Source organism: Oryza sativa, chromosome 12 (genome assembly GCF_034140825.1).
Source record: "Oryza sativa Japonica Group chromosome 12, ASM3414082v1".
In the NCBI taxonomy this organism is placed as follows: domain Eukaryota; kingdom Viridiplantae; phylum Streptophyta; class Magnoliopsida; order Poales; family Poaceae; genus Oryza; species Oryza sativa.
The window spans coordinates 26,192,146-26,207,262 of NC_089046.1; the positions used below are offsets into that span (position 1 = coordinate 26,192,146).

A 15,117-nucleotide genomic window follows, 5' to 3' on the forward strand; every position below is an offset into this window, starting at 1 on the left:
ACATTGTACGGGAAAATCATATAGTAATGTATTAAAATAAATTATTCACCTGATTATTATTATAAATTATTTACTTAATAATTACTACCTCCGTCTCATAATAGATGTCGCTTTGATTTTTTTACTTGCAACGTTTGATCATTCGTTTTATTTGAAAAATTAGTGCAAATATAAAAAATGATAAGTCATATTTAAAGTACTTTTAATAATAAAACAAGTCACAAACAAAATAAATAATAATTCTAAAATTTTTTGAATAAGATGAATGATCGAACATTACAAACAAAAAACTCAAAGCGATAAGTAATATGGGACGGAGGTAGTATAAGAGTAACTTAAATATTTAAGAAGTAAACTTAATCAGTAGCAAATTAATCGACCTGCTATTAATTAATGTTGGTATTTATGTTAATTTCCAGAGTAGGATCTACGGCTCAAATTAAAGCCATAAATCAAGTACTTTACAAATCTAAATTGAAATTAGCTCAAATAATTGCAGTTACAAGCTTTTGTACAATTCACCTATGTTCTCAATAAAACAAGTCAGAATTAATTAACAAGGGCTAAAACAATCGAACTAAATTATAAAGAAGAAACATATCATTTTTAAAGAAACACAGTTTTAAAGACATTGAGTAAGTAAATTAACCTACTCATACAGATAGGGTGTATGTGTGTATGTTCAAAGGGGTGGTTGTACGCGAGTTGTGGACGCATACGTCTATACAGTGGTGGATCCACTGTTGGGGCTTGTCAGTGCGCAAGTCCCAGCTCCATGATCCCCTTCCTCTAATTAGCAACTAATGACTCTATTAGCATTTAGTGTAAATCCAGTAGTATGACAAGGAAAGCTAGCTCAAGCACTCAATGTCCAAATTAAATTGCAATGTCAAATATGTTATAAGTATACCATATCAATTTCTTGATACATTTGTGTGTATATATTAATATAGCTGCAAATTAAAATGGAGAAAGCAATGGGTTGTCTTTTGATCATATGGGTTTGGGTTTCATCGAAAATACTTAGTTGATATATCCTAGTTTGTTTCAGTCACATTGCCCATATTTATACAAAGCCCTCCCTCAATTTATATCTAGATTCGCCACTGTGTCTATACTGTGTTTTTCTTAAAAAAAAGACGTGGAGTAAATAATCATACTTAAAAACAAGGCGAGATGAGATGACAAAAGATGAGAGAGAGAGTAAAAATCACCACTTTGGCTTGTATATATCCCGGCCGCCGCTTGCTGCTTTCTTCTAGTCTTCTCCAATTATTCGCCCATCTCTCTCTCTCTTCTTCCTCCTCTCCTCCATGAAAGCTAGGGAAATTAACTAAGGGCAGTGGTGCACCACAAGTTGGTGAAGCTGCCAGCATGATCTGATGATGATGATGATCCACCTCTCTCATCTGTGTTCTTGATTAATTACGGATCAATCGATCAGGTCATGCTGTAGTTTCATCTGCTGGTTGGGAGCACAGCAAAAAAAAACCCTAACTTTGTAGCCGGATTTGCATGGATTAATCTGCTAGGTAGCTCATCAGATTCTTTGAGAGTTTGCCTTGCTCTTCTGCAGATGAAGACGTAATCTTTGAACAGATGGGATTCTCAACTCTCAAGGTGAGGTAGTCATCAATCCAATCCATATACCTGCTCAAATTCAGTTTTAATTAAAGACTAGCTGCTTCTATGGAGTTAATTAGGGATCCTTTTTTATAGATCTCTCTTGATCTGTTTCTTAGTCTGTTCTTTCTTAATAAGGCATATATACCTCTTGGATTTGGATTTTCTTGAAAATTAAGGTAGTTTATGAGTTGGATGTGTTGTGTTATCTGCCCAGCCTTAATTTAACTGTGCTTCCTAAAAATTCGTTTGATTTGATGGTAGCATCTGAATTGTGAACTCATCTTTGGAGCTTGGACTTTAGACCAGGTGCCTTAATTCCTTAACATAAGATTTGGTCCATATTGTTTATGGAGCTTCTTATCAAGAAATACTCTTTTGATTAGGGAGTCCCCTTGTCACTTTCTTCAGTTGTGCAGGTACATATGACATATCTGTATTAAACTGATGACATTCATAACCAACTGTCCAAGTAGGGATTCATATCTTTCTACTAATTGCAGAATGTTTTCTTGGCTGAAGGAAGTTTAATCTAACTGTTCAAGTTAGTTGCTTGGTTAGCTGATAGTGATCCCTGTGTTTTCTAGTTGTTGATACTGCATATACATATATCTGTGACATATGGCTAGTTCTTGTTTGTTGTGTGTAGATAAGATACATACAAGATTCTGATCTCTGCAGCAAAAGAAACAAAGCTTCCTTTTTTCTCTTGTTTTATCCCCTAATATATCTCTTCTTTTGCAGTTCTAGCTAGCAATTTCACTGTAAAACATGTGTATTACCGATCAATACTGGCATATATCTGAACTTGATGCAATACATGTGTATTACTGATCAATACATAAAACTGAAAATGTGGAACATATCTGCTAATTATTTTCATGAGTGTGGCTTTGATTATTGTGATCTTGCCACTTGCCAGCAATGATGTTAGCTAGTGATGGGAATATCACCTGACCAAAGGAGGGACATGATTAACCTTGCTAATTAAGTAACAAGAAAAGGAGGAGGGGGCAAAAGAATTATGGAATGGGTTTTCTTGACCTGAAGACAAGTAGTAAGATTTGCTAATGCTTGCTTGCAAGATATGCATGCCTAACCACAAAACAAGGAGTTTGGCACTACAAAACTGAATGATGATTGCCTCTTGCTTGAAGGATGAAACTGCTGCCCATCTTTTGATCATGGCACCCCCTTCGCATATGCATGATTGCCCACACTTTTCTCCTCTTTTGGGCTCTGTACTATGGAGATATTCAAGCCATTTTCTTGAGATTTTCTCTGCAATGTAATGACCTGTTCTGTCCCTTGATGTTTCACTTGCAAAGGAGACTGTACTACAGCATCTCTCTCTCTAGTCTCTACCTCTCTTGATGTTTCACTTGCAAAGGAGATTGTACTACACCACCATCTCTCTCTACCAATCTCTCTCTCTCTCTCTCTAATTAGTTGCAAGTTTTGTTGGCATCTCTAACCACCTCTCCACACTCATGGTCATGGCCATGGCTAGCACATTTGTCACCTAGCTTGCATTGCATGGTCCTTTGGAAGATTCATGGGCCACACACACATGGTGACATTCATGCAAAGCTCCAAGCAGGTCTCCTTTATTGTGATTTGGTCAGCTAGCTGGTTTGTTACAAGATGCCCACAACCTTTGTCCTTTCAATTCAATGCAGTGTGCAGTGTGTGCCTGCAACTTTCATATACATGTTGTACCATCATGTGTCCTCTTCCTGGCTTGCAAAAATGTAATGGCTAATCACATCCATCATGCTTGCAAATTAAGCTAATTAATTAATCACAGGTGGCTAGCTAATTACCAACTGATGATGATGATTAGTGACAGGCAAAGATGATAATCTAGATATCTTGTTCTTCTCACTACTGTCTTGTCATTGTTGGCGTGGAGTGCAATGCTGCCGTTTGTGTGGCTCCAGAAAGGTTGCCGGCTTTGCTGCCCTTCTCTCCATGTTCTTGTCTGAATCCTGAACATTTTAACAACCGTGTCTTTTTCTCTTCTTCCTTTTCCTCTTTGCTGACAAGTTGATGGTTTTGAGATATCTATTGTTCTGCTTGTTTTTGTTTTTGCATGTGAAGTCATATTCAGATGGTTTGCAAGGATTAGAAGTCATGGGTGTACTGTGTGCAAATTGAACTTGTCAGGAACAGTGACTGAATTTTATTGTTCAGGCTTTGCTTGTCTGAACTCAAGAAGAGGTAGAGCTAGGGTGTTATTTTTTTTATCTGATTTATGTGATACATAATCAACTACCATTCGTTTGACAGAACAAGATTGATAGGTGCATGTTCAGAGAAGTTCCTTCAGGTTAATTTCTTATCAGCTTAAGATTTTCCTCCTTTTTTCTCTCTAGTAGCTAAAGTACACTTGCATGTACAATATATTCAACCGGAACTTACACAGAAGAGCTAATTTAACTTATAGTATATGCAAATTGTTCTTGTTTTTCTCATACCTGCATCAGATATTCAGATTAGTGATACGAGTAATGGGCCTGTTCGGCTGCTTTGTACCGCCGCTGCCCTGCCACAGCTGGAGAAACAATATACCATGCTTGTTGGCTGCACCCGAATAGAGCCAATACACTCAGAATAAGTTCACTTTAGGTCCCTCAATTTGTCACCCAGTCTGATTTGCATTCTCAGTCCAGAAAAACGGATACAACGCATCCCTCAACTTACAAAACCGTGCAGAAAAGGTCTCTGGGCAGTATTGTGCCCGGTTTTGGATGATGTGGCTCCCTTTGATTAGGTCCTCGTCCCACGTGGCATTGACGTGGTGCTTATGTGGTAATTGGATCCCGGAAAAATAATAAAAAATAGTGGGACCCACATGTCAGCTACACAAAAATAATAAGAAAAGGTGGGGCCCATGTGGTCCCACATGTCAGCCCCCTCTTCTCTCTACCCCCCTCTCTCTCCCCTACAGAACAGCGAGCAGTGGCGCAGAGGGGGGAGGTGGGCGGAGCGGCGCGCGGCAGCGGGCAAGGAGGGAGGCGGTGCGCGGCTACCGGGAAAGGAGGGAGGGCTCCGACCCGGATGTGACCATCGAGGACGTCGGCGGCAGCGGCCGGGCGAGGAGAAGCCGCGGGCGGCGGTCGGGCGAGGAGGGAGGGGGCCTGCGGCGGCCGGGCGAGGAGGGAAGCGGCGCTCGACGACCGGGCGAGGAGGGGCGGCGCCGTTCTGTTGGGCATCGCGGGCGGAGCGGCCGACGGCGTGGAGCTACCGCGCTCGCGGGCGACCTCCTTCTCTGCCTCTTCCACCTCCGGCCACCTCCGCCGCCCGCGGCCTGCCGTCGCTCCGCCAGCGACCTCTTCCTTTGCCTCTTCCTCCTCCGGCCACCTCCACTGTTGCTCCGCCCGCGGCCTGCCACTGCCGCCACCCCTGCCGCTCTGTCCGCCGGCATTCTCATGCCGCCGCTCCGCCGCGAGGACGAGGGTGAGCCGAGAGGAAGAGGAGGGAGAGCCGAGATGGACTTGTGGGGCCCACGTGGGCCCCACCATCTCTTATTTTTAGCTGACATGTGGGCCCACATGGGTCCCACCATCTTTTAATTAATTTATGTGTGAGCCTGACATGTGGGTCCCACGAAGTTTACTATTTTTCCGAATCGAATTATCATGTAAGCACCAGGTCAATGCCACATCAGATGAAGACCAAGTCAAATTTGTCACGTAGGCGTCATATTAGCCAAAATCGCCGTCAAAACCACCGAGGGACCTCGTCTGCACTGGTTTTGACAGTTGAGGCACCCGTTGTATCTGGTTTTCCGATTGAAGCATGAAAATCGGATTCGTTGACAAGTTAAGGGACCTCATATGAACTTGTTCCAATACACTCCGGCTGATGAGGAATGCATGTTTCTTTTGGCCCAATCAGGTACTGTTCTAATGGAGGACCAATCAGCCCACATATGTAAATGGGCCGAGCCCATGGTGCTAAGCTCTCAATCTATTTGGGCTTATTTTAGCCCAACCTAACTATCTGGGCCATCTCTAAAAACAATACTCTGAAAAGGCCTTCTCGCCATTTTTTCTTCAGAAATCCTCAACACAGATTCTCAGGCCAGTTCAGACTTCACAAAAGCATGTACTCCAGAATTAGGATTCCTGCATTCTCAGCAAAACCAGTTGCTATGAACTAGTGGATTATCCTATGTTCAGCTAATTAATTCAGTTATCTCCAACTAGTTTCTGTCAGGGTTAGTAGGAGAACAGAAACACCCTTTCTGAAGAACTGAAGAATGGCATCACATTAGTTCAGCCAGCTTGCAACTTTTCTAAAGCACTTGGGATTAATACAATAATCTGTACTTGAAGCAGTCGACGGATGGAGCCTTCAATCTGTACTTGAAGCAGTCGCCACCGCCGTCTCCCGAGCACAGTGATGCTCCCAAGTTCCAACATATACTCCACATGGTTGATTCTTTTCTTCCCAAATCTGAAGGAGAAAACAACATTGGCAATTATGTGTGACAATTATTGGAGCGTACAAATGAATAGATTAACTACTATGAATTTGAAAATTATATTGAAATCAATATTATAAGAAATTCATATACTGAAAGTTTTTACAAAAATCACACCACTAATCGATTCATCAGAAAAGATCAGGGCCAGACTCACACACCCAGATCACTGTCTGTCTTCCAAAACCAGCTGTCCTACCCTTGATTTTTCTTCGGATTCAAAGAAAATGATGTTAACGAATGGAAAGAGTTGAAACAAATACTAAAGTTCTGCTGCTGATGCTACTCCAACACCTGCTACAGTAGTACTGCCTACTCCATATGAAGATGCTGATGCTTTTGCTTTGCAGGACGACTCGGCATCCAATCCAATCACGTTTATCAAAAGAAGCTGCAGGGCCCTGTAGTTGTAGTACTAGTACTAGCATCTCCTGATCTGATCATCTGAATTGACCTGCCTGAATTGACCTGTCCCAATTCTTTTCTTATTATTACTCCTACTTGATTCTTTTCTTACTCTATTATAATTAATACTGAAAAGAAACTCATGTGTTTTTCCTTTCCTTCTTGTCGTTTTGGCTCCAATCTTTGTTCTTCCTTGAAGAGGATGATGAATAGTTGTAGGTTTCAGCAACAGCAATGTGGTGTTTAGTTTCATTTTCTTCTTTTCATGTTTGTTCAGAGAAAGGATCTCAAGGCAGGAGCAAGTTTTGTGATCTTGCAGCCTTTCTCTAAAGAGATGAGATGAGCTCTCACTTTTACTTTACCGTTTGCTTGCTGCCTAAACCCCACTGTCAAAGCCTGAGATTGCATTAGATTCGGCATTATATATATGCAGATGTAAACATGAAGAAGAAAAGTGAGGTTTGAGATGATCTTTAGTCACCAATCTCGAGCACCGAAAAGCATTTCACAGTTTCACATCATTCCATGTCTGAACATTCTGAATACCTCCTTTTTATACAAGTTTAAGTAAAAAAAGAAGATCAAATGTTAAGCTTATCTGAACTTAAAATGTTCCACAATCCATACACACCGTGTTTAGAGCGAATGAATTTCATATGAAACAATTCAATTCCCGTATTAGAAATGGGACCCTCATTGTTAAGTACCACTTCTATACGATCTTAAGTTTAAAAAAAAGATCGAGTTTAAAGTTTACCCAAACTTGAAATGCTCCACACTTAATGCACGCCGCATTCAGGGGCATGCATGAATTTCACAGGAAACAGTTCAATTCCCGCATTATAAACGGGACCTCATCGTTATTATAGCACTACAGTTTTGCATGATTGCATCATTTGAAACATAAATTCCTCTCACTCACCAAGACAGCAACAGCCATCAATGCCCAGAGCCTGAACTGCAAATGCAGCTAAGCTAATTAGGATTCAAGAATTGTGTGGTCCTTGCAAAACCAAACTGTCCTACATCCATATAAGCTGGTCCTGGAACAATTCCTCCTTGCTTCGTCCATATCTACAGTTGGAGAGGGGAGAACAAGTGAACAACCCTAGCTAATACATTCTCACCCTGCTATATGCAAATGCAATTGCAAACAAAGCAATCATCATTAAGGGACCCAGCAATTCAAAGGGGGCAACAAACTATTTGGTGTATGTAGAATCTATGGATTGATAGGCAAGAGGGGTAGATGATGTTAAGGTGGCAAATGGTTAATTGGTTAGCCAACTTTTGCTTTCAGGCTGCAGTCAAAGATTCTTTAGCCTACAACAATTCTGTTGTGACCTGTGACTTGTGAGTACTGAGTAGTAGTACCAGGTACACTCTATTGTTCTTTCTTGTTCTTATATACTGAAAAAAATTACAAGTAGACATAAACAGATTATTGGTAATGACAATAAAAGCATAAGGAGAACATTCAAGTAAGTTCACTGGCTGACAAATGCAACGGTAATACTTCATCCATTTCAAATTACTTGTTGTTTTAGCTTTTTTTCTAAATCAAACATTTGAATCTTCAATCATCAATTTTCGTATACACCGAAAGATTTATGTTTTAGATTCACTATAAGAAATACTTTCACAATATATAATCTATATGTTAATAAAGTACACAATTTTTTTAAAATTAATAGTCAAAGATAAAGGTGTTTCAGTAAAAAAAAAAAAGATGATAAAAGTATTTGACTTAGGTCAATGGAGGGAGTAGCTAAGTTTACCACGGTTATCGGCTTTATCAAGGTAATACAAATCGAGAAACCGCTCGGGAAACCAGCCAAGTTAGAGAAAAGAAAACCGAAAGTCCAATTTTCAGCAAATTTGTTTGAATTCTACCCCCTTTTTTTTTGTTAGTAATCGAAGTGAAACCACGGTTACCGGAAGAGCAAAAGCACTTAAGAAGTTATGATTCCCTGCAGACACCACATATTACAAATGCAGATGATGCTTGTCTGTCTGTATTTTCATTGCCCAAACCCCCTCAAGTTAAATCAGAGACAACTGAAAAGAGAAGATACAAAACAACACTTCTTACATGACACATAAAACCAAAAAAGAAAAGAGAAATCAACACCACACACATCTACAAACCATCTCTGAATCTTGTTCAGTTTTCTGCTCCTAATGACAGCAACAGTGAAGAGTGACATGATCACAACAGCTTTTGCAGGCAATGCCGGCGACGGCGGCGGCGTTCGGTCAGGCGAAGCGCTTGCGACGGCCATCGATGGTGGCGAGGAGGCGGGCGACGCCCTTGGTCCACATGTCATGCTCTCTCTGGCTGCCGCACTCGAACTCGATCACCCGGTGCTCCGCGGTGCGGAGCCCGAAGTACCGCCGGTGCTCGCCGCCCTCTAGCAGGTGCCTCCCCGGCCACGCCGCCACGTCCCTGCACACGTCCACCACCACATCTGCCGCCACCGCCACCGCGACAAAACCCCGCCATTGTTAGAGACAAAGGCATACACCCCTCCGTTCTTAAAAATATATATATATAAAAATCAACTTCTGGAAACGAATCTGGACAAGCGCTTACTCTTCTTCTTCTTGGTGAGCGTGCCCGCGACGTGCCGGCTCTTCATCTTGAGCATCACCTGCAACAATGGCGAACCGCAACTTGGGATCAGTAAACCTTTTTTTTCGCCAACAAATTTGATACATCTAAGAACACAATTTGGCATATGTTGGTTATGGATTTACCACTCCCGTCCGATGGATGTAGACCGAGACCACCTTCCAATGCAAAGCTCCTGCACATGATCATCGAGTTTGATTGATTAACATCATCGAATCGAATTAGTGGATGATCAATGGTGATTGGGTAGGTAGGTTTGTTACCTTTGCGAGTGCGCTTGAGGAGCTCGGTGCCACGGGCGAGGAGCTCTTGGCTGCAGATGGTGAGGAAGTTGTTGTCGTCGTCGTCGTCGTCGTCGACGGCGGCGACCTCGTCGCTGAAGCTGCTGCTCGTGTTGCTGCCGTTGCCATGGTGGCGGTGGTGATGCTGCTGCTTCTGGGCGTTGTGTTTGTGGTGGCCACCGCCGGTGGTGGCGGCGGCGATGGCGTTCTTCTCGACGGGGATCACCGCGGCCACGTTCCACACGTCCTTGAGCGCCCTCGCCTTGAGCGTCGCGGCGCCTCGCAACGCTGCAATGCAATGTAGAGAGATGGCGTGATCAGTCACGGTGGCTCGCCGGAGACGATGAGGATGGGGGTGGAACGCGAACCGGTGGCGGCGGCGGCGGTGATGGTGACGATGTCGCCGGGTGTGCGGACGTTGACGGCGGAGGCGATGGCGGCGGCGAGGTGGTCGCGCTCGGCGCCGAGGGACTCGGCAGCCTCGACGCACTGGGCGGCGACCAGCGTCGCCGCGGACGCCACGGCCATGTCGGTGCGCGCGGCGCGGTCGTCCCTGCCGCCGCCGGAGGCCGCGGTGGCGGCGGCCACGGCGGCGACCGCGGCCGCCACCGCCGCCACCGACACCGCGGCGTGGACCTGCGCGTTGTGCGCCCGCGCCTCCTCCTTCTTCTTCTCCTTCCTCTCCTTCAGCCACCGCCCCACCGTCTTCCCGCCGCCGCCGACGACGCCGCGGTACGGCTGCGGCTTCGGCGTGCTCACCGCTCTGCAAAACTGCACATTTTTCCAAGAAAAAAATTGTCTAATTAGCAAATAGTTCCAAATTAGTTCCTAGTAAATCAAATCCCTAGGTTTCATATTATATGTCGCTTTAATTTTTGTTAGTCAAACTTACAAAATATAATATATTTTAACACAAAATAAATATATTATCAAAATATATTAATGTTATATTTAGTGAAGCTAATATAATGTTGTAGATGTTCCTAAATTTTTCTATAAATTTAATCAAACATACATAAAGATGTTTCTAAATTTTTCTATAAATTTAATCAAACATAAATAAATTTAAATAGAAAAAAATCAAAACAACTTATAATATAAAATGGAGGGAGTAGTGTTCAATGCATCAAAGTCATTCGATCCGATTCTGTCCTAATAATCCCATGTCACCATCATATAATTCAATCCAAAACCCAATAATCCTATCAAAAACCGAAATTTTTTTAATGAAAAGAATTGTATTAATTTCATCGGATTGGAACTGCTTAACCAAAATGTGGCATTCATGTACATGCACTCCTACTACACACCATTAGGTAAAATGGAATGGATAGCTAATAAATTCCCCCAACTTAAATTTGATCTACAGCAAAAGTGGCAAGCAAACAGTAGCATTACAACTGGAGCAGCTAAGCCAAGAACAAACTCTGAATTTGACAGGTTGCATCCAAAGGGGTTCTTATTTCTGAACAGCAGCAGCACACACTGTAACTGTATCAAAATGATGCTAATTGCAAAGTGTGGCTGCATTTCACTGACCCAGGGCAAATCATTGTGCTTCTTTTCCATTCCATGACGTTAATCTAGAACCCTAGGTTAAATCAATGGAGAATGTTGAGCGTGCCATAGGATAGGCCAGGTCAGTCAGTGCACACGCCACTGAAGAAAGAAGAAAGAAGAACACAAGAAGACATAATCATGGAGGGCATGAGCATGAGCCCCAAGCAGCAGCTTTCTGGAGAGGAGAATTTACATTACATTACTCTCAAGCCCCTGTTCCTTTCAGATCTTTGTCGCAGATTATTTGCTTCCCGCTTCTAAAAATATGATTTCTCAAAAAAAAAAAGTCTACTGCGAAGTTTATTTGTCAAAATATTAATTTATCGTGTTAACAAATAAAAGCTATTTCCTCAGACAGTGCCTTGATTAGAGCACAGATTAAAATAAAAGAATGGCATCATCAGGTTAGGAACAGAAAGCTGTGGGGGAATAACACTTGATTAGGGATAAGAAAGGCATCAGGTAGTCTTGACACTCTCAGCTCATCACTCTCATCAAGCTCATGGGGCAAAAAGGCAGGCAAGCAGCTAAAGTTCAGAGAAGAGAGAGAGAGAGAGGGAGGCAAGGCAAGGCAAGGCAAGCCTGCTGCTTTTCACCCAGAGATGGCAGTGAAGAGAGTGGGGGCACTGAACATGTTGCAGGGCTTTGCTTGTGGAAAGAGGAGACCACAAGGACAGAAATGGGAGCAAGAATCAAAGCTTCAGTTCTTACACACCAAGCAACCACCAAAGACCATCAAATCAAACACCTCTTCCTGCTGGTCAGAGCTACAAGTGTACAGTACAGAGGAGGAAATGTTTTTTTTTAAAGAAAAAATGGAATTGGGAGTGTTTCTTGTGGAAGGAAAAAGCATGAGATCACATGGTGGTCTTTTCTTCAGTTCTTCTCTTTCTGAACTTTGAGATGGCCCAGAGGCTCATGGGGCAACAATAACATGCAGTGACAAATTGCCAATCAAGTCTTTTGACCATGACCACTCTCATGAGACATGTCTCTCATGAGCCAATGCAAAGAGGAGCTGAATTGTGGTGGCACCCATGCATAGGATTTCTGTTCCTATCAAGATTCAACTTCAGGACCAAAGCTTGGCTGAGTACACAGTACACTGAGAGTGCATTTCACATTGCTTTGTGATGCTATCAGAGTAGACATCAGCAAAGGAATGCATGGTTGGGAAAGGTAAGCAGATTCTTTCAATATTCAATGTGAGCATTGGTCAGGTGACATGGTCCAATCACTAGTCTTTGGTTGTTGATTCTTTTTGTCACCCTAATGTTTGCTCTACTACATCTGCTTAATTAGATGGCATGCTTCAGTTGCTAGGCTTGATAAGCTATTCACAAGAACTGCCTCTGTTAAAGAGCATGGCATGTTGGCATGCCTATGTAGCTGCCGCCTGCAGAATGGAGTGAAAAATGAGCAATCATTGCTGTGAGAGCTCAAAGGCAACACTCTAACAAACTAGTGCAGTGATTCAGAGAACAAAATGTATCAAAGGGAGAAGAGGATACCAGCCAGGCATGAGAAAAGGAGCAAAAGCATGGAAGAAAAGGGGAATGATTATTGGTCACAAGATGTATCCCATTTTGGGGTGAGAAATTCTGCAGATGGAAGGAAGAAAAAGATATCTCCATCCATATTTGTGAAAAATTCACAAGTATATACATTATTCTGCAGTGGCTTTTTGGTGTGTAGTATTTCTGAAGCATGTGAGCCTGCAGAGAAAATGGAATTTGGGCAGCAAAGTATTCCATTGGATGAAGAGAAAGGCATAAACTGGAATTCTTTCTCACTGTGCAGAAAATTTTGTGAAAAGGAAAGCTGCAAGGCTGGTGTTTTTGTCCCAGAGGCCAAGTCCCCACAAGTTCTAACACTGAAATTGACTAACCTGGAAATGCTAAACACTACACAAAATTAGCCAAAGTGACTTCTTGTTGTGTCCCAGATATATATTGCTCCACACCAAAAAGATGCAAACAAGCTAGTGTTCCATTTCCACAAGGAAAAAAGGAGTACACAAAATCATAGCTGAATATAACCATCTCAAACAAAATGCAATGAGCAGGATAAAAAGATATCATGGAATTTCTTGATTATCTTATCCAAATTGGCAGTAAAGAATAGCTTATCCTGTTTTTACCCAACAATGCTAGTGCAGCAACTCCCTTAATCATGTTCAGTATGTATAAACTAGAGCAATCACACACCCCCCCCCCCTCTAGAATTGACAAGATTAACAAGTCATCCATGAAGGGAAAAAAAATGTTCAGGTGCAGGGATCAGGAGAAGAGACCTTGCTGTCGTCGACGTCCGGCGAGACCGGTGGGCTGTCGGAGAGCGAGCCGCCGCCGTTGAGAGGGCCGCTGCTGTGTGAGAGGCGGCCGGAGGTCAGCGGCGACACCTCCTGCTGCTCCATGAAACAAGAAACGAGTAAATTCTCAGTGTCTATCTGCAAAGTGAGCTACTGTTCCAAGCAGAACAGCACAATTTCACAATAATCATTGAACATGCAAGGAAGTTTTAAAGAGTAGGAAATGTTGGTGTGAATTGTGATCATTAATTAGCTTGGATTCATGTTACAGAACCAAATAAAGATGGCTAGTATTTTGTGTGTGTTTTTTCGTTGATTATGATGGGGGTGTGTGGGGGGAAAGAAATCTCATATTTGGCCTCTTGTTCTTGTCCTCACTTCAGTCCAAGAAGTACAGGAAGTCAGAGAACATTAAAGCAAAGCAGGTACTACTAATCGACGAGGTAATACCCATGAGAAATCAAACCAAAAACATGCAGTTGAGAGAATCACACCTAAAAGTTGGGAGATACAAGTTTTTTACTGCACTGGATTGAAGTTCATGTATTGTTTGGCTAGAGAGAGAGAGAAACAGAATGAAAAAGCAGAGAAACATACTACAGAATAATCTCACCAACCTCTCACCTAAAAAAAGAATAAAATAATTAAAGTCCATAATCCGGTTGCTATTAGGATGTACTCAGTTACTCACTCACTCAGGGACAAGCTCAATTAAAAAAGACCGAATTAATCTCTCTATTTTTTTTAATTAAGGAAGAGAGAGAGAGAGAGAGAGAGAGAGGATGAGGCAAGAACGAAGGGACGAAACGCGCACGCACCGATTGCGACATGATCCTGTCCATGATGAGCTGCGAGGTGGCCGCCGACGCGAAGGAGAAGGAGCTCCCGGAGGCGGAGCCGTCGACGTCGAGCTCACCGGAGACGTCCTCGGCGATGACCGCGGCCGACGCCGCCGCCGCCGGGAAGGCGGCGGCGGCGAGCGCGCGGCGGGAGACGTCGGCGGCGCCCGACGCGCTCCACGACCGGGACAGGAACTCCAGCGCCGGGTCCCGCGGCAGCTCCGGCGGCCGCAGCTCGCCCCTTCCTCCGCCGGCGGTGACCCTGCCGGATTCGCTCATCGGAGCAGTCGCTCTCGTCGTCGGCGGCGAGCGGTGGCGGCGTGCGTGGGCGCGAAAAAGGTGGTGCCTTTGGAGAAGTGGGGGTGTTGGTTTTATAGGAGTGACCCTCTGCAAAGAAAGACAAGGAGGGGATTAACCGTTTGTGCATCTAAAGTGTTTTTTTTCTTTTTTTTTTAGTTTCTCTGGCTTTTTGTTTTTTGAAGTAGAATTGGTCATTTTCTTTATTGGTATATATTTTACTTTTTTTTGGCTTTTAATATGTTTTTAATACTTGCAGGGGATTTCGCTTACGGATGTTGTTGATAAGGTCGTCTTGATTTACGGGGTTGTCGTTTCTGATGTAATGACGTGGTATTGTTGGCGTATACGGAATAAGTGATAAGCTCTACAGAAAGTTTAATACCGTAAACCATAATTCTCGATGGGTTGTTAGAAGTTTAATCGTGTGGGTTTGAGGTATGACGTGGTGAGCGAGAGGTTTACTCATTGTCGGTTTGTCGACTTGCTGGTTTGGTAAGACAACGATAAGAAAGATGAAGATAGTATAGTATACTATGAGATAATTTTGGCTATTCATGGTTTATGGCCTGAATGGTTAGGATGGACCTCTAATAATAAGGAGAGTATAGTAGTGTTCAATAATACATAAAAGGTGAACCACTCGCACAAGGTAACTATAGGAGCCAGAGAAGAGGTTG

The 15,117-nt window shown here is 43.1% G+C and overlaps 1 protein-coding gene and 1 long non-coding RNA gene across 4 annotated transcripts; one reads left to right on the forward strand and one right to left on the reverse strand.

Annotated features, from left to right (window-relative positions):
* Positions 1 to 1,230: 1,230 nt before the first annotated feature.
* Positions 1,231 to 3,507, forward strand: LOC136354732 (uncharacterized). 2 transcript variants are annotated; one of them, XR_010738476.1, is made up of 2 exons: positions 1,231 to 1,620; positions 2,546 to 3,507. It is a non-coding gene; the product is annotated as an uncharacterized lncRNA (long non-coding RNA). The 2 variants fall into 2 exon arrangements; XR_010738475.1 differs by having other exon boundaries at positions 1,272 to 1,620; positions 2,368 to 2,968.
* A 4,996-nt stretch (positions 3,508 to 8,503) lies between these two features.
* Positions 8,504 to 14,484, reverse strand: LOC4352732 (VAN3-binding protein). Of its 2 annotated transcripts, none has more exons than XM_015763170.3 (7): positions 14,120 to 14,484; positions 13,284 to 13,394; positions 9,799 to 10,201; positions 9,413 to 9,718; positions 9,275 to 9,324; positions 9,111 to 9,168; positions 8,504 to 8,985 (listed from the first exon to the last, which is right to left on the reverse strand). In XM_015763170.3, the coding sequence occupies exons 1-7, from the start codon at positions 14,417 to 14,419 to the stop codon at positions 8,774 to 8,776; spliced, it is 1,440 nt and encodes a 479-aa protein (XP_015618656.1). In that variant the 5' UTR covers positions 14,420 to 14,484; the 3' UTR covers positions 8,504 to 8,773. The 2 variants fall into 2 exon arrangements, with proteins under 2 accessions (XP_015618656.1, XP_015618655.1); XM_015763169.3 differs by having other exon boundaries at positions 13,284 to 13,397.
* Positions 14,485 to 15,117: the final 633 nt, after the last annotated feature.

Bases quoted from the DNA above. Each gene is read 5' to 3' on its own strand.
- LOC4352732 (XM_015763169.3), bottom strand. From the start codon at position 14,419: ATGAGCGAATCCGGCAGGGTCACCGCCGGCGGAGGAAGGGGCGAGCTG. The intron at 13,398-14,119 runs GTGCGTGCGCGT...TTCATGGAGCAG, and splicing joins ACAGGATCATGTCGCAATCG to CAGGAGGTGTCGCCGCTGAC. The intron at 9,169-9,274 runs GTAAATCCATAA...CCATTGTTGCAG, and splicing joins ACATCCATCGGACGGGAGTG to GTGATGCTCAAGATGAAGAG.